Genomic DNA, 26679 nt, shown 5'->3' with positions numbered 1-26679 from the left:
GCAGCAAATTGTATACAAAGTACATATAGACAATGAGCATAAAAATACCTAGCAAATTTAATGTGGTCATGAAAAGATGGGAATTCTTTGTCTCTGAGGGACTGTATAGCACAGTACAGAGACTGATGGTAGCCAGGACCGGCAGCATCATTTCTAAAACAAAAAAAAAGGAGTATAAGATTATACACTGGACAACTAGAGAAATGCAGTATAATAAAGTAACACAATTCAAGAAGGTCAAGCATTACTTATAGGACGGGCTCTGATCCCACTGCATGTTCCTCCATGCTGCCTGAAAGTGGATCTCCTGCAGCTCTGAAGACCACTCTGGATTCTCATGCTCAAGGCCTCGCAGGTAGGTGGACAGCATGTGACACAAGCCAAAGTTCTGTAAGGCCTGAAAGAAAATGTCATGAACAAGAATTTTTTTTTAACTCTGTAAGCTGTAAATCAGGGGTGCACAACCTGTGGCCCGGGGGCCACATGCGGCCCTCGATATCATTCTGTGCGGCCCTCAACCATCTGGTGACAGACATGTATGTCTATTTCTTGTGGCTGCTCACATGCATTTTTCATGTATTCTCCCATTAGATGAGAGTCCTGGAGGTGTATCCAGACATTTATGGTTTACACTGTATGTACAATATGCAATAAATACAGTATATCAGTTGGTAATACCCCTTTAACTTTTATTTTCGGCTCTTGGGATTCCTTCAGTCTGACAATGTGGCCCTCAACCAGAAAAGGTTGTGCACCCCGGCTGTAAATTGTCTAAAATAACAGAAGTGATACTTACCCCTTTTCCCTCCTGCGACTTCCAGAGCTGTGCTCCGATCCTGCACCGCTGATGTCTTTTCTTCCTGGCTGCAGTGGTCACGTCCTGTGCACACAGGTCACTGTGCAGACAATCACTGACCTCAGCAGTATATGGGATGTCACTGCTAAGGCCAGTGAAGGGCTGCAGTGGTGATGTGTTGTGTGCACGGAACATCACTGCTGCAGCCAGGAAAACAAACAGCTGAGGGGTAAAGGGGTAAGTATTGCTCCTTTTACTATTTAAGGCCATTTACTTGGGCAACCCCTTTAAAGGGGTTATCCAACTGCTAAAATATCTCCCTATACGCTCTGTGTGAGGGGCCCGAGCGCATGGAGAGGCATTTTAGGGGCTGGATAACCCCTTTAATGGCAGCCACAAGTTTAGCCTAGACACAGACCAAGCTCTTTGGTCTAGACAGGCATAACTTGAAGCACCTGGGCCCCAAAGCATTCAGTGACAAGGCCCCCCCAAACTACCATGTGCCAGTTATAATACTGGTGTCTTCATAGATGGCAGAGGGGTACTGTATTTGAGGGGCATTCAACTATTTAACCATTCGTATAGTGAAAAAACCCTTCCAATGTCTGTGAAGAATACTTATCTCACAGCAGCAAAGTGAGGAATATATCAAGGAAACACTCTTAACTGGCAATTTACTGGAGACAAATGGACCTCTTGTTTAGGCATAAAGTCCCAGAAAGCCAAAGGCTGCATATGATTAGAATCTGGCGTGCACCGGCCCTTTAAGAAGATAGGACATCAGGTGCTAGGAGGGGTTGGAACGAATGCCCAATGCCCCATTATACCTTAAAAACATTTTGTTTCCAAGTCTAAAATCCTCTACAGAATGCATTTGCACTATATGTATATAACGCTTAAACTTCTGTTCTCTGCTTTCCTTTAAGTGCCCACAGAAATCACAGATGAAAGGTTGACCGCCTGCAGTCGGCCGCCAGGGTAAGGACACTGGATGCAGATTGATCCAGCTCTCACTGAGTTCACTGGGATTTGTACTAATCCAAAATTGCTTTGTAGCTGCTAGATGTGTTGTTAAAATGTATCCAGATCAATTCTGTTCAGATGAAATAGGAGGACTGTGCATTTAAGTTAACAAGGCTTGGTGTAGAACTCTGTCATTGTTGGGAAACATCGCTCAGCTGACCTACAGTATCTCATGGTTAAAGGGGTTGTCCGGGTTCAGAGTCCGGACATACCTCCATTTTCACCCCGGCAGCCCCCCTGACTTGAGCTTTCGAGCAGTTCATGCTCTGATGCTCTCCTTTGCCCTGCGCTAAATCGCGCAGGGCAAAGGCATTTTTTGGAGATCCGTAGTGACGTACCGGGATCTCCATGGGGCTGCCAGGAAGCCCAGTGACGTCACTGGCACTGATGGGCGGGCTTTAGCGCTGCCCTAGCCAGTAAAACGGCTAGGGCAGCGCTAACGCACACCCATCACAGCCGGTGACGCCACCGAACACACTGCCGGGCGGAAGCCTCTGCCCGGCAGTGTGTGATCGTAAACAAAAGAGCCCATGCCCTGCGCGATCTAGCGCAGGGCATAGGAGAGCATCGGAGCATGTACTGCTCTGATGCTCAAGTCATGGGGGCTGCCGGGGAGAAATTATGGGTATGTCCAGGTTCAGCTTTGAACCCAGACAACCCCTTTAAGTGCAGAACGTTCTATCTGCCGAGGGAGTTCACCTCCACTATAATAACGGCTGCATATATACCACCGGATGCTAATCCCAAGCTTTCTATAAATAAACTTCATGCGGTCATTAGCAAACAACAATCTGCACACCCTGAGGCTGCATTTATTGTAGAGGGTGACTGAAACCACTCTAATCTAAAGTCAGTGCTACCTAAGTTTCATCAACATGTCTCCTGCCATACTAGAGGGGATCCAACCTTGGAACAGGTCTATACAAACATTGTTGGAGCCTACAAGGCAACGTCCCTCCCCCACCTGGGACAGTCTGATCACTTTTCTTTGTTTCTCACCCCCAAGTATTCAACTCTTATCAACCGTGTGAAACCATCTGTGAAGACAATCAAGGTGTGGCCAGCGGGGGTAGATTCTGTACCACGTTTGCCTCTCAGGCCACCTGTGGTTCTCACACTAACATCGACACTTACACGTAGTCAGTACTGGAGTACATCAACACCACAATTGACAATGTTACCACAGAAAAGCAGATCACAATGTACCCAAATCAGAAACCATGGATGAACAAGGAAGTGCGGCTTCTACTAAAGGCACGTAACATTGCCTTTAGATCTGGTGACGCTCAGGCCTAATAGTACGTCCAGGGCAGACCAGAAGAGGGGCATCAAGAAGGCCAAGCACAGCTACAACCTGACGGTGGAGGAACACTTTGTCAACTCTGACCCACGACGCATGTGCAGGGCTCCAGATGGTGACCAAAATGGTCGCCAATGCGACTTAGAATTTACAAAAAATCTTGTCGCCATTTGCGACTAGACCCGCCACCGCAGCTCTGCAGTTGAATACAGCGGCGGGGCACAGGAGATAATAGTTCTCTGCCCCGCCGCCGATGTTCTTCTTAGCAGCGCAGTGGAGAAGGAGTCTCTCCCTCCCCCCTGTGCTGCCGCCGCCGCCGCCACCAATAAGAAGAGAGACGGGAGGAGGAGGGGAGGGGCTGTGGCCACTGCACCGCCAATGAAGATAACTGACCTGTTATTACAAATACAGGAGGCGGGTGCCGGAATCAAATAGCCGGCACCCGACCTCTATGACAGGGAGCTGCGATCCGCTGCAGTTAACCCCTCAGGTGCGGTACCTCTGAGAGTCTGTCCTGGTCAACCAACATCTCCAGCCTGGTGAAGAAGGCACATCAGCGTCTCTCTTTCTTGAGGACACTGAAGAAAACCCACCTGTTTACTGACATACTGGGTAACTTCTACCGCTGTGCGATAGAGCATCCTGACCAACTGTGTTACAGTCTGGTATGGGAATTGCTCTGTGGCTGACCGTAAGGCACTGCAGCGGGTGGTGAAAACCGCCCAACGGATCACAGGGACTCCACTTCCTGCCATTGAGGATGTTCACAAGAAGAGATGTCTACGCCGGGCACGCATCATTCTTAGGGACTCCTCTCATCCTGCCAATAAACTCTTTCAGCTCCTTCCCTCTAAAAGGCGCTACAGGACCCTTCAGACTAAAACCAGCAGGTTTACAAACAGCTTCTTTCCCACAGCTGTTACCCTACTGAACTCAGTCCCCCGCTGAACCTTTCCATCCACACTAATTTGACAATGATCATTCATTCTCAATATTCACTGTATGTTCACATTGGTTACTGCTATAGTTTGGGAGACTGTCATAGCATAAGTCTCTGCTATATACGTATACATTAGCATATCTGTATATATGTATACATCAGTACATCTGTATATATGTATACATCAGTACATCTGTATATTTGTCCATAGTACATCTGTATATTTGTCCATAGTACATCTGTATATTTGCTCTCTATATAGCAATATAAACACCTGTATACTTCATTTATCTGTACATAATCTGTACATAACTATTCCTACTTTCTACACTATCCTTATCTGTATATAACTTGTTTTTATTGCACTTGCTGCTCTTTGCACAAACTGTATTTCGTTACCCTGTATTATACATGTGTAATGACAATAAAGTTGAATCAAATCAAATAAAATAAAATAAAAGGTGAAACCTTAAAGGAGTTATATCATCTCAGACACTGGGGGAATGTCGCTAGGATATGCCCCCAATGTCTAATAGGTGAAGGAGCCCACAAAGTGAAGGAGGGCGCACAGCGCATACATTGCCGCCCACCATTCACTTCCATGGGACTGCCGAAAATATCTGAACGCTGGTTTTATTTCCGTCAGCCCCATAGAAGTGAATGGAGCAGTGATCGCGCTTGTGTGGGGTGCTCTCCATTCATTTCAATGAGACTTCCAAAAAATAACCGAGCGTGCTGCTCAGCTATTTTCAGTGCTCCCATCCTAATGAATGCGCAGTACACCCTCCTTCACTCTGGGGGCTCTGTTCTAAAGATAGGGGCAGGTCCCAGAGGTGGGAACCACACCTGTCTGAGATCATACAACCACTTTAACAATATACAGTTGGTGTAGAATTACTCTATAAAAAAATGATTGAGCACAGACAACAAATACCTGCATGATGCCAGCCTGGCGAGTAGCCGGAGTCAGGTTGGTTTCCAGGTCATAGGTAACCAAAGCTTTACCCCATTTCGCTTCATGTTCATATGTTCGGATTCTGATGCAAAATAAATAAAATAAAAAAGTTTTAAAAAAAGTACTCGTATATGGAACACTTTAAACATGTAACAGACAGGCACAGGGTCCCTCAGTCAGGCTATTGCCGCCCACCCAAGAAGCAGAAACATAACCAATCGTCGGACTGACATCCCTGGGCCCACCAGGAAAAATAATCCTGAGGGCCCAAACTCATAAAATGCAAAGAGCCCCGTGTAAGAAAAGTATACGAATGCCTTTTATGTTAGTTTGTTGAGAGTGAGATGCTCATCTTTGGACTCTTTTCAACCAAATTGTTTAATAGTCTACCTACTTCTGTAGCGGACTGTAATCCATCAAATAACAGCTATGGCACTTGTTAACAATCCTTTACATAACATGGAGTAGACTTTAGGATGCATTGAGGTTTTCTTGACAAGATGATGGTCGGCCCCTTTTCCTACTGGGCCCCTGTACAGGCAGCTTATATATATATGTATATATGTATGTCCACCCCTGATCTTATTCCAAAGTCAGTTCTAAATACAATGGTCTCTGCCTGACCTTAGGAGCCGTGTTCTATTAGGGGTCCTTTACTGTGTCAGAGCTTTGGCCCACTGGAGGATACTCTGGTACTCAGCAAGGCCAGTCCAACCCTGAGCACACCTGCAGGAGCAGAACTTCACAAGATATGTAGTATCAAAAAGCTAGCTGGTAAATGGCTTATCTTTCATATGGGAATACCTAAAATAGGACTTCATGTGCTCAGGGTTGTTTGGGGGCAGGGTGCAGAGTCCACATTTATTTTATTTTTTTAAAGGAGTTCTCCAAGAATTAAAATTTTTTAAAATACTTAAAGAGGACCTTTCACCTTGAAAATATTGTGAACTAAGTATGCTGCCATGGAGAGCGGTGCCCAGGGATCTCACTGCACTTACTATTACCCCTGGGCGCCGCTCCGTTCTCCCGTTATAGGCTCCAGTATGTTCTCTCACTAAGTTATAGTAGGCGGTGTCTGCCCTTGTCCTGTGGGCGTCTCCTTCTCCTAGGCTGTAGCGCTGGCCAATCGCAGCACACAGCTCACAGCCTGGGAGGTTTTTTCCTCTTTAAATATTATTTTATAATAAATATATTCACAAATACCTTTCATTACTTAGAATGGCTCGTTTTGTCTAGAGAGCAATCATCAGGAGAAATAAAATGGCTGCCGTCCTATCAGTACACACAAAACCTGTCCTAATCACACAGGACGAGAAGTTACTACACCACAATGATCCATAGTGCTGCCTTATCCTCCTCTCTGCTCTGCTTGTCAGGAATCATGAGAATGTCTGTGGGAATGGAGATGATGATGAGACATGAGAGGAAGGAGAGGTGTGGCTAATGAGCAGCAGCACTTGTATACAGCCTCCATTACCAGTCTTGTCCTGTCCGTCCTCTCTGTACTTCATGTCTCCTCATGAACTAAATTCCCCAGAGATTCAGCTAAAGTTCTTATCATCTGTATTCAGGATCATAATCCCTGACAAGTAGAGCAGAGAGGAGGATGAGGCAGCTCTTTACCTCAGTGCTGTAAAGAAACTTGTCCTCATGTGTGATCAGGACAGGTTTTGTGTTAACTAATGGGACAGCGGCCATTTTGTTTCTCCTGATGATTGCTCCCCAGACAAAACGAGCCATTATAAATAATTAAAGGTATTTGAGAATATATTTATAATAAAGTAATATTTAAGTATTTTCATTTTCTTAATTCCCGGAAAACCCATTTAAGGGAGTTCCCGATACATGGAAGTTAGAGTTGTATTTTATGCTACTTTTTCATACTTTTTTGGTTTATAATTTCAATGCAGAATTTGCACAGAATGTCTGCTACATGTGTCCCATGTTTTCAAAGCATCTCCTATTATAAAAAAAACATATCTGGAGGTACACTTAAAATATAAAATAACCTTAGTATTCGAGGACAAATACACAGAATAAGTGATAACTATATGATCGCTGCTGGTCTGACCACTGGGACCCACACAGTTCACTAGAACAATTCTCTGATTGAATGGAGAGGTGGTGTGCAAGCATGACTACTGCTCCACTCACCTCTGGGGGACTGCCGGAGATAGTAAAGTGCTGTGCAGCCCTCCGCTTATGAAGTTCTATTCTTATATAAAAGAAAAACATTTGCCAACAGCTAGCATTTCCATGCTACACATCCTGTTAAAGGGGTTGGCCCATCTCATACAGTACATTGGGAGCATATCACTAGGATAGGAGCATGTCCCACACCAATCTCTAACACGGAGCCTGCAAAGAGAAGAAGAGCGGACCGCACATGCGTGGCTGCCCTCCATTCACTTCTATAGGCGTGTCAAAAATAGCCAAGCAACGCGCTCGGCTATTTTCTGAAGTACCACAGAAACTAATGGGAAGCGCAGCGCGCAAGTGCGACCACCGCTCCATTCACTTCTATGGGGCTGATGGAAATAGCCGAGCCAGCGCTCTCAAGTCAGCGTTCGGCTATTTTCATCAGTCCAATAGAAATATCCTTCTTCTCTTTGGAGGCTCTGTTTTAGAGAATGGTGTGGGTCCCAGAGGTGGGATATGCTCCTATCAGACATTGGAGGCATCCCCAGAACCCCGGCAATCATACATTATCCCCTTATGCTGTGGATATGGATATTGTTTGTGGACCACCCTTTAAAGTCATAACTTTACCATATCTCACCTAGCCAGTGGATGAAGCATTTTTCCCCCGCCACATCCATACAAGCTGTCAGGTTCTCCAATACTCCTGTAAATGTCCATCATGAGATCCTAATATACAGCAAAGAAGAATGGTTCACAAAGCAGTTGGTTACTAGATCATCTAAGTAATTTATTCTTCTAAATAAAACTTTTTTCACTTTTTACAGGGTTTATATAGATTTTAGTTGAAAATAAGTTAGAATCTTCAATGAGAGTGGTCAGAGACAACAATTCTTAACGACCAGACCATAAACGATGATAAGTAACAATACTGTTTATGACTTTGTTACTAGAAAAATGTACTCTCTATTTGGAAAAGTGGAAATAATTTCCACAACTGTCTAGTCTGCGAATCAGAACAGAGAAACATAGGTCAGAGGCAAATCTTCCCAGCTTTAATTATGGCTATAATTAAAATTCATAATTTTTTATTAATTTATTTATTTTACGGTTCCATAGCAAAATCAAGAACAGGCCCCCAATAACGTTCCCTTGAAGGCATGGAAGCTAGTAAGTGAGGCAGTTAGGGGCCGGGCCCTGTTACCTCTAAGCCAGGAAATATACAACCATATCAAACAAAGAATAACACAGAGCACCACTAATAAGCTGTAATGCAGCCAGACACACAGAGCAAAACATCCAGTGAAGGTTATGGTCTGCATCCCTGGGGGTCTAAGATAGTGAAGGGGTAATGTCTATTCCTGGGAGTGTAGGGCAGGGATTTTAATGCTATGCTTTGAAAGCTGCCAGGAGATGGGGGGAAGGGGGGCCCTGCCAATGTGATAATGATGACCTATCAGGAGGGTAGGTCATCATTATCAATTCCTAGATAACCCCTTTAACACCTTAACGACTGCACAGCGTAAACTTACATCGGCGGTCGGGCGATTAAAAATGGCGAGCAGAGCAGGCGCAATAGCCGCCGGGTGCCTGCTGTTTTAAACAGCAGGCACCCGGGACTAATGTTTGCGATTGACGGGCATACATTTAACCTCTCAGATGCCATGGTCAAATGTGACCATGGTATCTGAGAAGTTAAAGACCGGGAGCGCTAATCCCCGCCTCCAACATAGAAGTGAATGGGAGCATACCGCGCATGCGCAGCCCATGCTCCCATTTATTTCTATGCGGCAGACGGAAATAGGCTCGGCTATTTTCAGCAGCCCCTTAGAAATGGGCATGTGCAGTGCGCCCTCCTTCACTTTCGGGGCTCCAATGGGGGTTCCGCTTGGACCCGCACCTATCAGACAATGGGGGCATATCCTAGCGATATGCCCCCATTGTCTGAGATGGGAAAACCCCTTTAATGTCATTTGCTTTCAAGAATTCATCTAAACCCTTTTTAAATCTGTCCACTGTTCCTGCTGTGCAGTGATGGCCAGTTCACATTGTTCGCCCGCGAACACATGTGGGCTGCCATCTTTTCTCACAAGTCCGGCGAGGCACAGGTAAACCCTTACCTGTGCCGCGAGCCGGTCTGAAACAAATGCGGTCACCGGGAGCAGGCAGTTCCGAGAATAGCCGCCGGGGACCTTCATCGGGCTGTTTTCGGAACTGCCTGCTCCCGGTGACCGCATTTGTTTCAGACCGGCTCGCGGCACAGGCACAGGTAAGAGCTTACCTGTGCCTCGCCGGACTTGTGAGAAAAGATGGCAGCCCGCATGGGTTTGCGGGCGAACAATGCGAACTGGCCATCACTGCTGCTGTGACCACATCCTGGGGAAGTCTATTCCACAGATACACCGTTCTTACAGTAAAGAAGCTTTGACACTTCCAGAGACTGAACTTTTTCCTCTCCAGTCGGAGGCAGCGCCCCCTTGTCTTTTGAGGGCATTTTACATATAACAGTTTTTCACCGTATTTTTTGTATGGCCCATTTATATATTTGTACAGGTTAATCATGTCCCCCCTTAGACGCCTCTTCTCAAGACTAAATACATTTTATTCTTTTAATCTTTCTTCATAACTAAGACCCTCCAGGCCCCTTATCAGTTTAGTCGCTCCCCTCTGTACTTTTTCCAGCTGCAGAGTGTCCTTTCTATGGACTGGTGCCCAGAACTGAACTGCATATTCCAGATGAGGCCGCACCAACGCTTTGTACAGTGGTGATATCACATCCCTGCCCCACGAGTCCATGCCTCGTTTAATGCATGACAATATCCTGGTGACCTTAGAAGAAGCTGATTGACATTGTATGCTGTAATTTAATCTACCATCAACACCCAAATCCTTCTCTACAAGTGACCCTCCCAGTGTTACATCCCCTAGGACATATGAAGCACAGAGATTATTACTACCAAGATGCAGAACTTTACATTTATCCACATTGAACCTCATTTGCCAAGTTGATGCTCAATTACTCAAAGTGTTTAAGTCAGCATAACAGAAACGGGTCGGATCCGTTTTGCAGCCCATAGACTTCCATTATGATGGAATAAATAACGGAATGCCTCTAAAAGGCATTACGTTATGCATTCCGTCATAGAATTGCGTTATGGTCCGTGGTAACAGATTCCATAACGCAATTCACCTTTTACCACCAAACAAAGTGTGAACGAATTTCAAAAACGGAAATTCGCTCATCTCTAATGATCACCTCGGGAGGACCTAGATCCTTTTTTGAGTATGAGCACCACATTTGCCTTGCGCCAATCACTTGGCACTGTACCAGTACCTAGAGAACCTTTAAAAATTATAAACAGGGGCACAGCAATGACTGAACTGAGCTGTTTAAGCACTCTTGGGTGTAATCCATCTGGACCCAGAGCCTTGTTCAAATTTATCTTATTTAAAATATATAAAAATATATAAATATAAAAATATTTATCCCACACAGCAAATGGAAAAACAGGAAAAAAAAAAGTCTAAATGGCCTATTCACTGTTTTTGGGTCGCTTCTCCTTTCACAAAAAAATTAACAAAAAGTGATCAAAAACTCATACACACCCCAGAATGGAATCAATGAAAAGTATAGCTCAGCCCTCACACAGCTCCCTAAACATAAAAATAAAAAAAGTTATGGGGGTCAGAATATGGCAATGCAAAGGAAAAATTCTTTTTTTCCAAAGTTTTTAATTTTTTTCCAGTATTAAAATGCAAGAAAAATTATACAGGTCGGGTATAGTTGTATAGAATAAAATCAAAAGGTCAGTTTTTGGTGTAAAAAAAAAACCCCATAAAACTGTGGCGGAATGGTGTTTTTTTTATAATTCCATCCCATTTGGAATTATTTTTCCCGCTTCCCACCACATGGTATGCAGCCGTAACTGATGCCATTAGAAAGTACATCTTGTCCCGCAAAAAACAAGCCCTCATACAGCTATGTGAATGGAAAAAAAAAAAAAAAAGTTATGGCTTTGGGAGGGCTGGGAGTAAAAAATGAGGAAAAACACAAAAAAATGCAAAAAGGGTTAATGTCGTCTAGTACAGTGAAGGGAACAATGTACGTATACCTGGTGGTCTAGGTCAGTGATGGGGTAATTCTGGTACCCCTGATGGTCTAGGGCCATGACAGGGTTAATGTAATGATCCCTGGTGGTCTAGGGCAACCTACTGGTTAATTTTAAGATCCTTGGTGTAGGGCAATGGAAAGGTGAATACTGCACACAACCCACAGTGCTTGTTCACCTTCAAGGCTCCAATTGTGTCCTGGCTGCAACAGGAGGCTGAACACTGATAATTCTGCTCCATGTTTCCTCTCTGCACCGATCGTAGAGACGAGTGAAGTTGTAACTGCAGAGTGGTATAGTTCTTCCAGCGATAGGGCAGTGCAGCAGCGCTCTACCCGGTCATTAAAGGGAAAGTTCAGGGAGTCTGACTTTCCCTGAGTGAGGTGGAAGCAGCGGCCCCACCATCCTGACAGTAGACTGAACCGTAGTAACAAACAGCAGCGTAAGTACTTTTACTTGAGCAGCAACCAAATGAGTGTGTGTTACACATCTATGATTCTGCACAAAAGAGAACCGCCAAAGCACTGCTTGAAAAGAAAAAACTATAATCATCATGTTTTCCCAGATTCAATGGTGTTCACAAGGAAAATACATCCATTATACTAATATTGCTGACTTTTTACGTATACAACATTACAAATTTTAAAACAGCATAAACTACAGTAGCCTAAAATCCCACAAAACCCATTCAAAGGGATTTTCCAGGTTTTTTTTTACTGATGACCTATGCTCTGGATAGGTCATCAGTATCTGATCAGTGGGGGTCAGATCAGCTGTTTGAGAAAGCAGTGGAGCTTGCAGTAGTGCCCCAGCCTTCTCTCAGCATTTCCTAGGCCTCGGCGCAGCTCAGCCCCATTGAAGTGAATGGGGCTGTGAGTGATACTAAGCACAGCCGCTATACAATGTACGGCGCTGTGCTTGGTGACCTGCGAGAAGGCCACCGCGCTCACAGGAGCACTGGTGCCTTCTCAAATAGCTGAACGGTGGGGGTCCTGGGTGTCAGACCCCCACTGATCAGATACTGATGACCTATCCATAGGATAGGTCATCAGTAAAAAAAACACTTGAAAAACCCCTTTAACTCTGAAGCTGTACAGCACAATTTCTGCACCTGAATAAGTCCTCTCAGATTCTGGGACCCATAGAAGCTGCACTGGCTGCAGATACAAATGGTCTGTATAGATACAATCTATGTATCACATCTAGAAATACCTGCAAACTTATCCCGGTTTCCTCTTTGCTTCTCTCACTCATACTGACGATGGTCATGGTCTGACTCTCCTCTTCAAACTTGAGAGACTTGTGGGCAGTGGATTTGCTCCTAAAACAGCAGGGAGATTGGATAACGCAGGAAGATTTAGGCTAAGGCCTTGTTCACTCGTCCGTTGTTTGATCAGTTGTTTCCATCAGTTTTTGTGAGCCAAAACCAGGACTGGAGGCTAAACAGAGATCAGGTATAATTAAATGATTTGCAACTGTTCTGTGTTTTTGACCCGCACCTGGTTTTGGCTCACAATAACTGAAGGAAATAACTGACGTGTGAACAAGGCCTAACAGTAAGCAGTCCACACAGCATACAACAAAAGAGTCACCACATTTAATGATGTCCTTGACAGATTGGAAATTGTAGGTACAGGCGTCATTAATCAGACCAGGGGGCACTTACTTTGCCTTTTGTTCTCCATCTAGCTTGACTTTGTCGGTGAAAATTTCAGTGTACAGCAGAGCAGTAAAGTGAGCTGCACAGGACTGCACCGCCATGGCAACCTCAAGGTAATTCAGATCAAGCCAGAAATTATCATCAAAGGCTGTTCCTTGTCCCGGTCTAAAACAAGAAGCAAGCAATCTATTCAGAGACATCACCATAAGAGGACAGTGAATCCAATATCGACATGAGTGGTGCGTTAGATACATACATCAAAACAATATGGCACATTGTAGCTGGCCAGCTAAGACCTGTCCTAGGTTGCTAGTATAGCCCATATGTGTATACAGCTAAACCTGCCAATAGCCTTAATACAGTTCCTATGTTTATGTGTTAAAGACAAAAGCAGAGTTATTCACTGTGACATCATGTTTTGGATGTCATATATAACTGTTATATATTTTCTGTTCACAGAAGCAGAAAAAGATAATATGCCTTTAAGATTCATTTTGTAGTGTAAGGTGGACTCAGTGACACAGCAGAAACAACAGAAAGCATAGTGTTAATCTGTTGTTGCTGGGCAGAAGTCTAGACCAATCACAGCCAGCTTCTCACACAGCAAGAGTTTTCACCAATCACAGCCAGCCTGTCTGGGAATTCCCCCAGCTCCTGCTGCTAGAATCATTATTCACCAGAGACAGGAGCTGAAGAAACATTCACTCCACTGAGAGCTGAGTTTTATCAGAACAAGAGGCCAATATAGGTATTTAAAACAGTTATATAATGTTCATGTTGTTAGCATTGTGATTAGAACTGTATACTGAACCTGTTACATACAGTATGTGTTTACTTACAGTTCCACCAAATTGCAAGCATACTGAGCCATACAATTGCAAGCTTCAAATTGCAAGCTACAATTGTAAACATACCATTGCAAGCATTCAGATTCCATATTGCAATCCAAATTGCATACAACCATACCAGATCATACTCAACCAATCTGCAAATAGTCACTACTAACTGCATACTGCAAGTGAACAGTTAGTTAGACCTCAGATATACCTCTCAGAGAGATCATAAAGTGCTTAAATAACTTAAAAAGTGAGAGTACAGATACTCAAGAGAGAAATATATCCACCATTTTATATTGAATGACAAGATTGAACAGTTGAACCACCATCTTATGCATACCGCCATTTTGTGCTATCTTTTCAACACATGTTTTGTACATGGACTATCTGCTGCGGAGGCGGCAGTGTTATATATGAAGAAAAGTTGAAGTTAATAAAGAAGTTATTTTCAAGCATTTGGTGTGCTCTTTAAACCTACTGTTTCCATAGAACGACGCTAGAGGAATTACAGAGTAACAGACAGTCTGGTTAGACTAAAAGTCAGAGATATTAAAATTCTCCTAATGCCACAGCGCAGAAGGCACTTCATAGTGCTGCGCCTGCCACACACATGTCTTCTCAGTTTGACAATTACTAAGTTAAGGCATACCTAAGATACAGCCCTGGGGGGGGGGGGGGGGGGGGTCTCACTTAAATCCTGAGTTTCAGGATTAATCTGTCAGCCCTGGCATTCACCTGCTCAGATGCAACCTCTGGTGCTCCAGCTCTGGTGAAGCTACAACTCCCAGCATGCACACTTCTTTGGCTGTTCTTGAAACTCCAATAGAAACAAATAAAGCATGCTGGGGTTTGTAGTTTCACAACAGCTAGTGTGCCGGAGGTTTCTGACCCCTGATCTATGGGGTTAAATGGCTAGGTTCTGAGGTTCCTGTCAATTGTAACCTGCTTGTGGTCACAGGAAAAACCAGCATATCCTACTATGGCTGGAGGTTGGTTTTTCCAAAAAAGTCTCCAGAGACACATCTGGCTCCACGGCTCCCCACATGTGGATTCCAAGAGTTCAGTAGTTACAAATATTGATATCAGGACTGTCAAAACTCATTTAGACCTTTACATGGGCACATTTTATCATCTATAGCATAGCCGCAAAACCCCGCCTGACCACGGATCTAAAGATCCAAAGTAACAGCTTTAGGCCTCATGCACATGACCATATGTATTTTGAGGTCCGCAAGCCACAGATCCGAAATAATGAGATTTTTGTATAACTTACCAGTAAAATCTCTTTCTCGCTTTTCATTGGGGGACACAGGAACCGTGGGTATAGCTATGTCCTCTAGGAGGCGTTGACACTAGTAAAAGCTGTTAGCTCCTCCCCTGGCAGCTATACCCCCTCCAGCCTGGAGAGAGAGCTTCAGTTTGTGTACAAGCAGTAGGAGAAGCAAGCCAACCAAAGAAAAACACGTGGAACACCAACCATGTCAAAGGACCCAACGGGGTTCAAACCAGCAACAGCCACAACTGTGGCCGGACAACAATACTGGGTGGGTGCTGTGTCCCCCAATGAACAGCGAGAAAGAGATTTTACTAGTAAGTTATACAAAAATCTCCTTTTCTCGCCCATATTCATTGGGGGGCACAGGAACCCTGGGACGTCCAAAAGCAGTACACAGGGAGGGAAAAAACCACAGACCCATGGAAGCAAGCGTCCCGGCAGGCATCAAAGAAGCTGCCGCCTGCAAGACCATGCGGCCCAAGCAGCAACCGCCGATGCATAAGTATGCACCTGGTAATTTTTTGCGAACATGTATAAGGAGGACCATTAGCCACCTTACAAAACTGTGCAGCCGAAGCGCGATTCCTCTGAGCCCAAGAAAACGCCCACCGCAGTGGTGGAGTGAGCCGTGACACCTAAGGGCGGAACCCTGCTGTGGGCGCGGTATGCTTCAGCACTTGCAGACCGAATCCAACGAGCAATCGCCACCTTGGAGGCCACCAATCCCAAGCGAGTACCCTCCGGAGAGAAAAAGGGGTTCCGTACGCCCGAAGGGACTGGAGGCTGCCAATAATGATAGAGCTCTGACGATGTCCAATAGTGTAACTACCTTCCGTAGGGTGTGAAGGAGAGGGACAGTGAAGGAAGGACAACTTCTTCATTGATATGGAAGTCAGAGACCACTGTCGGGAGAAGGAGGAATGGGCCGGAGAACCGCCTTATCCTTGTGAAGAACCCGGAAGGGGAGTTTGCAAGAGAGCACCCCCAACATAGACACCCGTCTAATAGGTGTGATAGCCACAAGAAAAACTACCTTCTAGGACAGGAGCCGGAGTGTGAACTCCCGCAAGGGCTCAAGGGGAGAAGACTGGAACACTGAGGGAACTATATTCAGATCCCAAGGCGGTAAGGACGGTACGGAGGAACCGCATGTGCCACTCCCTGAAGGAAGGATTCCATGGGCACCAGGGGAACCAGAGGATGCTGGAAAGCTGCCCCAGGACAGAACTGCCAAAAACCTGACCCATCAAGGAACTAAGGGCTAAACCAAGGTCCAACCCTGATTGTAGAACAGATAGGACCGTGGGGAGAGAAAAAAAAAAAAACGGAGTGAGGGGATGTCCCAGCTTTCACAGAAGCCCAGGAAGGACCTCCAGATCCCATAATAGATCCTGGGCAATGCAGGCTTCCTGGCCTGAATCATAGTGCGGATGACATCCGCCGAAAACCCTCTCCACGTCAGAATGGCGGTTTCAATAGCCATGCCGTCATCTAAATGTTGATGTAAGACCGGACCTTGAAAGAAGGTAGTCTCTGAGTGGCAGTGATCAAGGGACGTCTCCTAGAAGGAGAACGAGGTCGGCGTACCATGCACGGCGGGGTCATTCCGGAGCGACCAGGATTTGTCGGACTGTCCTCCATCTTGATCTTCCGTAGAACCCTGGGAAGGAGGGGAAGAAACATGTAGGGATGGAAAAACTCCCACTAAGGAGAAATCAGGGCGTCCACGTCGCATGCTTTCGGAACTCTGGCTTTGGAGAGAAAGGTGGGAAGCTTTCGTGTAGATACCGTTAGCACACCCGGACCAATGGAAGAGTCCCGTAGAAGGAGGGATGTGAAGGGCGCCACAGCCCACCAGTCGGGACCTGAGCGTGCCTGGAATGGAAGGCCACTAAACGAATACCCCATGCAAATGCAGATGAGGGAAGGTAGTAACGTAGGAACTACCAAGGCATGTGGGGTGGCTATGAACCATGAGCCAGAGGAGGAAAAGACAGGAGAAGAATAGGCTAGGTCTTAGCCCATTCCCCGTCTGAGATCGGCGATATACAGAAGTAGCCAAGGATTAAGTGGCTGTACAAAAAAACTCCGCCTGTGGAGGAAGCCAGGCAAGGGGAGTCACACTGTATTGCTATCCCCATACCCCAGAGAGGAAGGGGCCACCCGCAGAGGCCACCGAATTCAGTGCTAAAAGAGTCCACCGCCTGACGAAAGAGCTGTGCAGTAGGAACCCAAGTACCCAAATATGTAGTGGTAAACGCAATACAGCTCCCACAGTAGTAGCCAGCTCTTGCCCAGTCAGCGCAAAAACTGAGGGGGAGGCCTGAGAATATCCCTAGAAGCCACGTACCATACTGCCCCAGTTAAGTAGAGCTAATCTTAAAAAAACTCTACCTGGAAGGGCGCTGAAAAGGCGCAACTGCCAAGCTAGCACCAGGGTAGGACCCCTACCTTAGGGGGATGTCCCACTGCAGCGACCACTCGACTCGCTGGGACGTACTCACCATATATGTGCAATGGTGTACGCACTACGTATTGATGCGGACCATATCATGACCGACTGTAACAATGGAGGCCCATGGAGATGAGGGGTCTCTAGGACACATAAGTGATGCTAGGAAACCCGCTGCCCAAAACCAGCACCAAAGGAAAAGAAGGATAAAATGAGAAATAGCCACCGTATCCACTGGCGGCACCCATATACCACTAGAGAAAGAGTACCGGCCCCGCGGGTACTGACTGTTGCCACGCCCCCTTATGAACTAAGCGAAGGCACCTAGAGCCGTGGCGCAGTTGAATTGCAGCATCTGAAGACGTTTAGTTATTCCCCTGCTAGTGGATCACTTGTGGAAGGGAGTAATGCAACAGGAAGCACGGTGATGTGCAACACTCCGCCTATGGAAGGATAGCGCAACGGTCGGACTGTATCCAATGGTGGTGCAATTACCCTACCTATGGAAGGTGGAATGCATACGGCAAGTACTTAAGCCAGTGGTAGGGAAAATATTACACCTATGAAGTGGGTTAACGCCCACGGCGATAACTAGTGCATGTGGCGAGTCCTGTATCCCGTGGGAGTGCAATTAATGCACCTAAGTAAGGGGTTAATATGCATACAGCACACATTGTAGCCAGTGATAATGTCATCGCGGCACCTAAGGAAGGGGCTAATGCATACGGCAGGTACTGAACCCAGTGGAGATGCAATTCCGCCACCTACAGAAGGGGGAAATTATCCGTCCGGCACTGAAACCAGTGTTACTATACTTAGTCCACCTGGCAGGAGGCAATGTATAAGACAAGTACTGCAATCCCGAAGTAGGAAGGACGACAAGTACTGCTGGCCACCGTAGACGCAATCTTGGGAGATTGCTTCGGATTTATGTCAGGGTCTGAATCGGTGATTCTCCCCCCTCCCCCCCTCCCCCTCGGACGGACCCTCTCCTATGAGGGAGGGTGTGTCTGAGCGTGACCCAGGGAGGAAGGGTGGGGTTGCGAGGAGAAAAATGTGCTGTGGTTCGCACAGGCGTAGGTCCACCCCTCAGAATCTCGCCCCTGGCAGTTGCGGACTGCGCAAGTGGGGACTTATCAACCAACCTACCCAGGGGGTGGAATGGGAATTCTAGAGGTCTGTCCACCAAATCGCACAGGCGGTGCTCAAACGACTCTGGAGGGTGGATTGCACAGGTGGAGAATTATCAACCAAACAACCGGGGAGGGTGGATTGGGAATGTCAGAGGTCCTTAATTGAATTGCGCCGGCGGAGAATTATAAACCAAACGACCCAAGAGGGTGGATTGGGAGTGTCTGGAGTCCATTATTGAATGCGCTGGTGGAGAATTATCAACCAAACGACCCAGGAGGGTGGATTGGGAATCCCAGAGGTTCTCCACTGTATTGCGGAGGTGGGGAATTATCAAACGGCCCCAGAGGACGGATTGGAATCCTTCAGGAGGTCCTTCACTGAATTGCGCTGGTGGAAATATCAACCAAACGACCCAGAGGGGGGATTGGGAATACTTCAGCTGTCCTCCACGGATCTGCGAAGGTGGAGAAATATCAACCAAACGGCCCCGGATGGCGGATTGGGAACTATGAGAGGTCCTCCTTATCCGATATGACACGGGCCCAGCGTGATACCACCAGACAGGGTGGTCCTGCGATAGTGAGGGCAGAGGAGGGGGACCCGTATGGCGCACATCTTTTCCTTTCCTTTTTTTTAACTAAGATGCCGGCCTCAAGCGCACCAGAGGCAGGAAGGGGTTAAGTTTCTCCACATTACAAAACCTGCACTAGGAGTAGATCCCCAGATATGCCGGCCTAAGAGGTGGCTGGGCAGAAAGGGTTAAAGCCATTTGAGGACCTGGGGAGGGGGAAGCAGGGCGGGAAGAATTCGCGCCAGAGAGCCACCCCCCCTACCCCTCCAGGGGACGAAGTTTGCGGCCTAGACCGGGCGGACACCAGTGCGGGCCGGCAAATATATTGCGGCCGGAACACCGATGTCGTGCCGGCAGACGCATGGCAGTTAACCCCCTCCGAAGCGGCGCGCCCAGCGTCGGCTCCCGAAAGGGGTGGCAATGTGGTAGGTGCCGCAAGTGCGGCCTAGAAGGCTAACTCCCTTCCGTAGGGCTCACAGTCCACAGGGAGGAGAAGAATTACTGTCGGGGAGCGGGAGCCTCCTGCGCTCCCCTCTCTGCATGTGCGCTCCGGAAGCCGGTCTTAACCCCCTATGTGCCGTTGTCCCGTGAAGGGAATGACATCAGGGGTGGGAATGGCCTCAGGGGAGCTGGGAATGGCCTCAGTGCTGGGCTACGCTGAAGCCCTGTGCTGTTGAAGACTATTGCCACCAAGAGGGAGGGAGGGCCAGGAGGGTTAACATACTCACCTAGTCCGGTGTACTCACCTCTCTTCTCTTCCCTGCCACCAACTTCACCCTACCTCTTCTCCAGCAGGGTCATACCTTCAGCTACTGGCACCGTAGTGGCAGGACGCTGGAAAAGGAGCTTGGACGAGTGACCCTTCTGCTGGCGGGATGCAGGGGAGTGAGGCTGCCCTGGTCCACCTTGTCTTCTTGTGGGGGAGGAGGCAGCGTGGCGAACCAACGCTGGCGTGCTCCCCCGGGAGAACAGGGAGGCGAGGCGTCCACTGTTTCCCACCTGAAAAAGAAGGAAAATAAGAAACTAAAATAAAAAAAACTTCAGGAGATCCCTGCAGAGCAGGGAGGTCTTGCCTCCTATTGACACTAGAAAAAACTGAAGCTCTCTCTCCAGGCTGGAGGGGGTATAGCTGCCAGGGGAGGAGCTAACAGCTTTTACTAGTGTCAACGCCTCCTAGAGGACATAGCTATACCCACGGTCTCTGTGTCCCTCAATGAATATGGGCGAGAAATACAGATTCCGGCCGTGTGCAACCACAGCTTTCGCAGGACCATTGTCAAAATGTATGTTCTTCCCCGCAAAACAGGCAAGAATAGGACATGTTCTATTTTTTTGCAGGACAGACATGTGGACATACGGATAGTCTGCTGACAGCATTTTTTGCAGCCCCATTGAAATAAATGGCTCCGCATCCAATCTGCAAAAAACGCGGTTCAGATGCGGAAAAAAAATAAGATCGTGTGCATAAGGTCTGATAGGTGTCTATGATGTTTAAGTTTTGAAAACTACACCTGTGGTTGGGTTGGGATTTGCAGCTGCAGTATGGACCTAAAATGTCCCCAGATTATGGCCGTCTGAAAAAGGCCTTACTGAAACTTGGCTTTAGGGCCAGAACCACATCACAAGCAGTAGATACAAGGACAATAGTCCTTACCTTCTGGGCCATGTAAAAAAGCACCAAGCTTTAGTCACCAGCCTTATGATTTCATTAACTTGTCCTAATAGGTTATTATCTTTATGGTTTCTAGATTAAGAAATGTAAGTGCACATATCCTGGAGATGACAATCGTAGGTTCCACCTCTGCTTTCACTTCCATAGTAGTCCCGGGCTCAGCTGTTTCTGTGACTCCCACAGAAGCAAATGAAGAGAGCTGCACCCATGTGGAAGCAGAAGCCAGCGGCCACCTCACCAGAGGGTACAGGGATCTCCATTCTGGAGAGAGGTGCAGGTTCCCAGAGGTTGAGACCCACATCTCGATATGCCATAAATATCTAAGATGCTCTAAAAAAGGACTATGTAGGTTTGAAACGCATAAGATTTTCAGCAGTCATAATAACCTGTTCATATTTCCATATTTTTATGAAGATTATTGAATAAAGTTTGAAGATTTTACATGGAGCGGTGTCTTTCTGGTTTAATTAATAATCCTCCTACCGTCTTTTCTTCCTCAAATACTCCACAATGCTGAGCATCGTTCTTCTGGAAGCAATGTTCACTGTTCCACGGGCAAACCCTTCTGATTCTGGTTTGGAAATGGAATTATTAATTCATTTATTATTTAATTATCGTAAAATCTGCAATCTGTGTTTAATACTAGCTGTTCAAATGTGTATACAGTGAGCTCCCTCTAGTGGTGGCTGAAAAACTGCTTCCTTATACAAATGTACAATATATTATGAAATGAATCAGTACAAAATGTTCAACCTAAAAACTGAACTATAATAAAGGCCCAATACATTTGATGGAGCGCTTGGTGACAACTGGGGCCCATGCTTTGCTATAGTGCCCTATAACCATCACATCTGAATAATGCTTATCGTATAATCTGCAAGCAAGAAGAGGTTGGGGGCAGCCCATCTACACAATGACCAACATGTTCAGAGAGAGTATAAAACAATGTTACTGTCACAAAAGCAAACATCAAAGACTCCCATAGACTTTACCTGAGTCTGAACTAGCTGGAGTGGCGGATCTGCTGGATGTCGGTGCAGATCGACAGCATGATGTGAAGAACCCCTTGATGTGCTTTGATAAAAGTGTCCTCCATGTGTTATTGGGATCAGAGAGAAGGATGTTATGTATAACATAAGGCAGCATAGCCTGACAGAAGTCTGCTTTGACCTACAAAGTTCAGAGAAACACACTCCGTTACATACGTGCACATATATAAACCCTGGAGGAGGAGGGAACAGATTGGTATATTTTCTGATAGAACATAACTTTTCCTGTATTTGTGTGCATTCATAGATAGCTGTCAATCAATGATAAAGACCACCCAGTGGATTCTTAAAGGGGTTGTAACCTTTTTTTTGGCAGATCTCCAGTACAGCCGGCCCTGCGGTGGGAAGCATACTTACCTGATTCCTGTTGCTGGGTTCTAGCTCCGCCACAGCTCTTGGATCTCCTCACGTCAACAAGCAGTTTGGCGCAGGTCTTGGGGTTGCTGCAACTGTGGTGATGGTGGCATGTCACCCATGCATCTGATCACTGGGTCATGTGACACGTCACCGCTGCGGCTGCCGGAAGTGGCCACATAAACCGTATGTTGACGCTGGGAGACCCAATAGCTGCTGTGAAAGTCGTGGGGGCGGGGTGGCGGAAGCCAGGGGATCAGGTAAGTATGATTACCACCTCAGGTCTGGCCATGCTGGCGGGTCTTCAGAAAAGGTCCCAAGGGGTGAACAACCCCTTTAAAGGGGATCTGTCAGCTCAACAACACCCCCCAAACTAGAGTAAGCGGTTCATACAGTAAGTGATGCTGAGTCTAGTTGTGTCATTTTTCTCTTCATACTCATCTGCATTCTGACGCTGTGCTACGACAAACCAGCAGTAAAGTGCACCGAGAGGACTTCTCTGAGTCCTCTCCATTATGTGCGGGAGCTCAGGAGTCCTCTCGGTGCATTTTACTGCTGGTTTGTGGGAGCACAGCGTCGGAATGCAAATGAGTATGAAGGTAAAAAGGACATAACCAGACTCCGCACCACTTACACTATACACCGCTTACTCTAGTTTGAGGGATGTTTCGGAGCTGACAGATTCCCTTTAAAGCCAACACAAGCAGAGTTGTGGGTCAATCAATTACAAGTCCTGCTCTATCACATGCTGCCTGCCAATTGAACTGCATTTACAATATGACAGGTTCTACTACAGCTGGGCAAAGCCCCGGCACAAAGGTATCAGGTTTTACTCTATTTGGCAATTAATCTCTAGGTCTTTAGCTTGGCCGCTTTTATTAGTTACATATTCTATTTTTTTCCTTATAGTTTTTCAATGCTTCATCGCTCCCTCCTGTTTTAGTGATTTAATTCTATTTATCCACATTGTTTTTTTCTTGTTCCTTAACCTTTTATTTCCATACGGTATGTACCTCTCACAATTAGATTTTAGGATGGTTTTAAAAATATCCCATTTTGTGGCTGTATTTTTATTTGTGAGGACTTTGTCCCAGTTAGTTAGGCCTATGGCCTCTCTTAGTTGGCTAAATTTAGCTTTTTTGAAGTTTGGTATTTTTGTTCCTCCCTGTAGAAACGCTCTTTTGAATGATAATTGGAAGGTTATTATTTTATGGTCACTATTTCCCAGGTGTCCCCCGACCTGCACGTCTGTTGTTCTGTCAGGTCTATTGGCTAATACTAAGTCCAGTATGGCCGTCCCTCTAGTCGGGTCCTGAACCAGTTGGGAAAGGTAATTGTCTTTGGTTATTGCCAAGAACCTATTTCTTCTATGAGATATACAATGCACCAAGAAAGGTCCATAAAGGCAGAAACAAAGTTTTACGGAAAGATGCTTCAGAATTATTATATTTCAGGGAATGCAAGTATATAGTAAAACATACGTCAGGATAGGTGACAGGTCCATTTTTATGGAGGTAAATATAAAAAATAAAATAAAAATCTATTCCCCATTTCAGTGCATTTGTTGGATTCTTTTTAAACTTCAGAATCTGATTATGTGAACAGTGAGAGAAAACTCAGAGAAATATTCTTGAAAGCCTAAGTGCACAGCAACTCACCTCACACATCGGTTTTATTAAGAGTAGAACCTCACTTCTCACTCCACCACTTTCAAGTAAGGCACAGGTCAAGCTCTTTATCCAGTTCTCATGGTTGCCATTTTGGGGTATCCACAAAGTGTGATCATCCAAATTGTCAGATGGACCACCTGTGATATCCATATCTTCTACCTGAAGGACCTAAAAAAGAAGAGAATGAACCCGTTACCAATGAGTTACAATACTACATACTGCCAAATTTATGTCTGAGAATAATTCTCTATGTGCAGTTTAACAACACGCATGGTAAAGACTGCATCTAAAAGGAGTTTATTCACTTTTTTAGGCACAATTTATATTTGTGAATGTAGACTCTAAAAGCGATGTTTACTTTAAACACCCTTTTTTTCAATGTGGCTGACCCTCCAGCCTTTAGATGATAACACGTAGCACAAATAGTGCTAAAAACTGTAAAAGTAGTGAAAGTCAATTACATTTTCAGTGTAAAGGGAAACTGTCACCAAAGCTGGGTTACCTTTTTGAACTGGCCCGGTCTTTTAAAAAAATTCAATATGGAGCAGTTCCAGAACCAGCCAAGAGCTGGGGTCTGCTCAATAAAGAGCATGAGCTTGGGAGTCCTCATATTAATGAGCTCCCGGCTCGCCCCATGGTCCCTGATTGCTATAGGGAGAAAGCTGTCAATCAGCGGAGGGGAGAGGCAGGAGATCATGCACTGAATTGAGCAGACTCAACTGCTCAATACTCATTAGCAAGATGACTGGGTCAATTCAAGTAAGGTCGGGGTCTCTGTCACCAGTTTTATGCTCAGATCATTTTCTCCTAGGGAGGAAACTGTCAATCAGGGGACAGTGGGAAGAGCTTCTTTATTATACGTTGCTCTACCCATCGCTGACAGTTTTCAGCTAAGGAGGATACTGTCAATCAGGGGACGGTGGGAAGAGCTTATTCATGAGCTGCCACTCGAGGAAACTGTCAATCAGCAGTGGGTGGGAGAGCGGAGTAGCAGCTTATGAGTAAGTGTGACTTTTCTCTGGCAGCACACAGTAAGGACTAAAAGAATAAGTTCTCCAAAACTACTGACCCCTGAAATCAGCATGTCTGTCAGTACTTTATGCAGCCCTCAGTGAGGTCAGCATAACAGAGATGACACGTTCTGTTTAAAAGGGGTCGTTCCACAAAAATATTCGGCAGTTTTTGAACCAGCATCTGAATACTTTTGTAATTGCATGTAATTAAAAATTCAGTATAGCCACTGAGTTATTTAATAATATGCATCTGCATAGCGCCACCTGCTGTTTGTTCTTTTTCCTATTTCTCTGTCCACCTCGCTGAGGTGGACACACATGCTCAGTTCCATCCTTTAACTGCCGTCAAAGTTGTGATAGGGAAAGAGCTGCTGCAGAAAAAAACGCCAGCTTCATATAAACTTAGCAGAGCAGTTCCAACAATGAATGTGGAGATCTCTGGACCCATGTGAGGTCCAGGGCTGGTTCTAGTTTCGTTAGAAAAAGATGTACGTGTACTATATGGTTTACGGATTTACATTTCTCATGGCATAAACCCTTTCACTTTTACATAAGTAAAATGGAAACACTGGGTGCAGCTGTATTTCACTCACCTTCTTTTTTGGAGTACGGAATGGCTGCAGGTAGACAAGCATGGGATCTCCACAGTCCTTGTACGACTCCCAAAACTGACAACCAGTTTTTGTAGTCAGAATATTCTTCAAACATGTGGCAGTGGCTGATCGTACATTGATGCTGAAGAAAATACATAAGCACATGCAAATAAGGAGACTTTTGTATTACTTACCAGTAAAGTCTCTTTCTCGCTCTTCCTTGGGGGACACAGGAAACCATGGGTATAGCTCTGCTCCCTAGGAGGCGTGACACTAAGTGAAAGCTGTAAGCCCCTCCTCCATCAGCTATACCCTTCAGCCTGGAGAAGAGACTGCCAGTTGCGTGTCCAAGTAGTGAAAGATAACCACCAACCGGAAAAAAGAACCGTCAAGCCCCAACGGGGGCAACCAAGCCGGAACCACAACTGTAAACCCAAATGAAGGGCGGGTGCTGTGTCCCCCAAGGAAGAGCGAGAAAGAGACTTTACTGGTAAGTAATACAAAAGTCTCCTTTTCTCGCCCATATTCCTTGGGGGACACAGGAAACCATGGGACGTTCCAGAGCAGTCCCAGAAGGGAGGGACCAGAACAAACTAGACCAACACCGGAGGCATCAATCAACTGCCGCCTGCAACACCAGACGGCCTAAAGCAGCGTCAGCCGACGCATGAGTATGCACCCTGTAGAACTTGGTGAAGGTGTGCAAGGAGGACCAAGTGGCCGCCTTGCAAATCTGCTCCGTAGAAGCCCGATTTCTCTGAGCCCAGGAAGCCCCGACCGCTCTAGTGGAATGAGCGGTAACACCGAGGGGCGGAACCTTGCCCTTGGCGAGATAAGCCTCAGTAACAGCCATCTTGACAAAACGGGCGATAGCAACCTTGGATGCCGCCAACCCTCTGCGCGACCCCTCCGGAACCACAAAGAGCGAGTCAGTACGCCTGAAAGAGCTGGTTACCTCCAGGTAAACCTTGAGCGCCCTGACAACGTCCAGGCGATGAAGTTCCCTCTCCCTAGGGTGGGAAGGGGAAGGACACAAAGAGGGGAGAACGATGTCCTCGTTCAGATGAAAGGCGGAGACCACCTTAGGAAGGAAGGAAGGGACCGGACGAAGAACTACCTTGTCCTGGTGGAACACTA

General features: G+C 46.2%; 1 protein-coding gene across 1 annotated transcript in view; it reads right to left on the bottom strand.

The window, feature by feature from the left end:
- The window catches only part of ATM (ATM serine/threonine kinase), a 181343-nt gene that overhangs the window by 54963 nt on the left and 99701 nt on the right, over window positions 1–26679 (bottom strand). Inside the window, exons 35-44 of the mRNA XM_040426253.1 lie at window positions 25543–25684; window positions 23925–24104; window positions 21856–22033; window positions 21347–21434; window positions 12929–13087; window positions 12475–12583; window positions 7794–7882; window positions 4994–5096; window positions 249–397; window positions 49–153 (exon numbers count right to left, since the gene is read on the bottom strand). Of these exons, the coding sequence (XP_040282187.1) occupies window positions 49–153; window positions 249–397; window positions 4994–5096; window positions 7794–7882; window positions 12475–12583; window positions 12929–13087; window positions 21347–21434; window positions 21856–22033; window positions 23925–24104; window positions 25543–25684 (1302 nt within the window). The remainder of the gene's footprint in view (window positions 1–48; window positions 154–248; window positions 398–4993; window positions 5097–7793; window positions 7883–12474; window positions 12584–12928; window positions 13088–21346; window positions 21435–21855; window positions 22034–23924; window positions 24105–25542; window positions 25685–26679) is intronic.

Source organism: Bufo bufo, chromosome 3 (genome assembly GCF_905171765.1).
Source record: "Bufo bufo chromosome 3, aBufBuf1.1, whole genome shotgun sequence".
NCBI lineage: Eukaryota > Metazoa > Chordata > Amphibia > Anura > Bufonidae > Bufo > Bufo bufo.
This window is presented reverse-complemented; position numbering and strand designations above follow the sequence as displayed.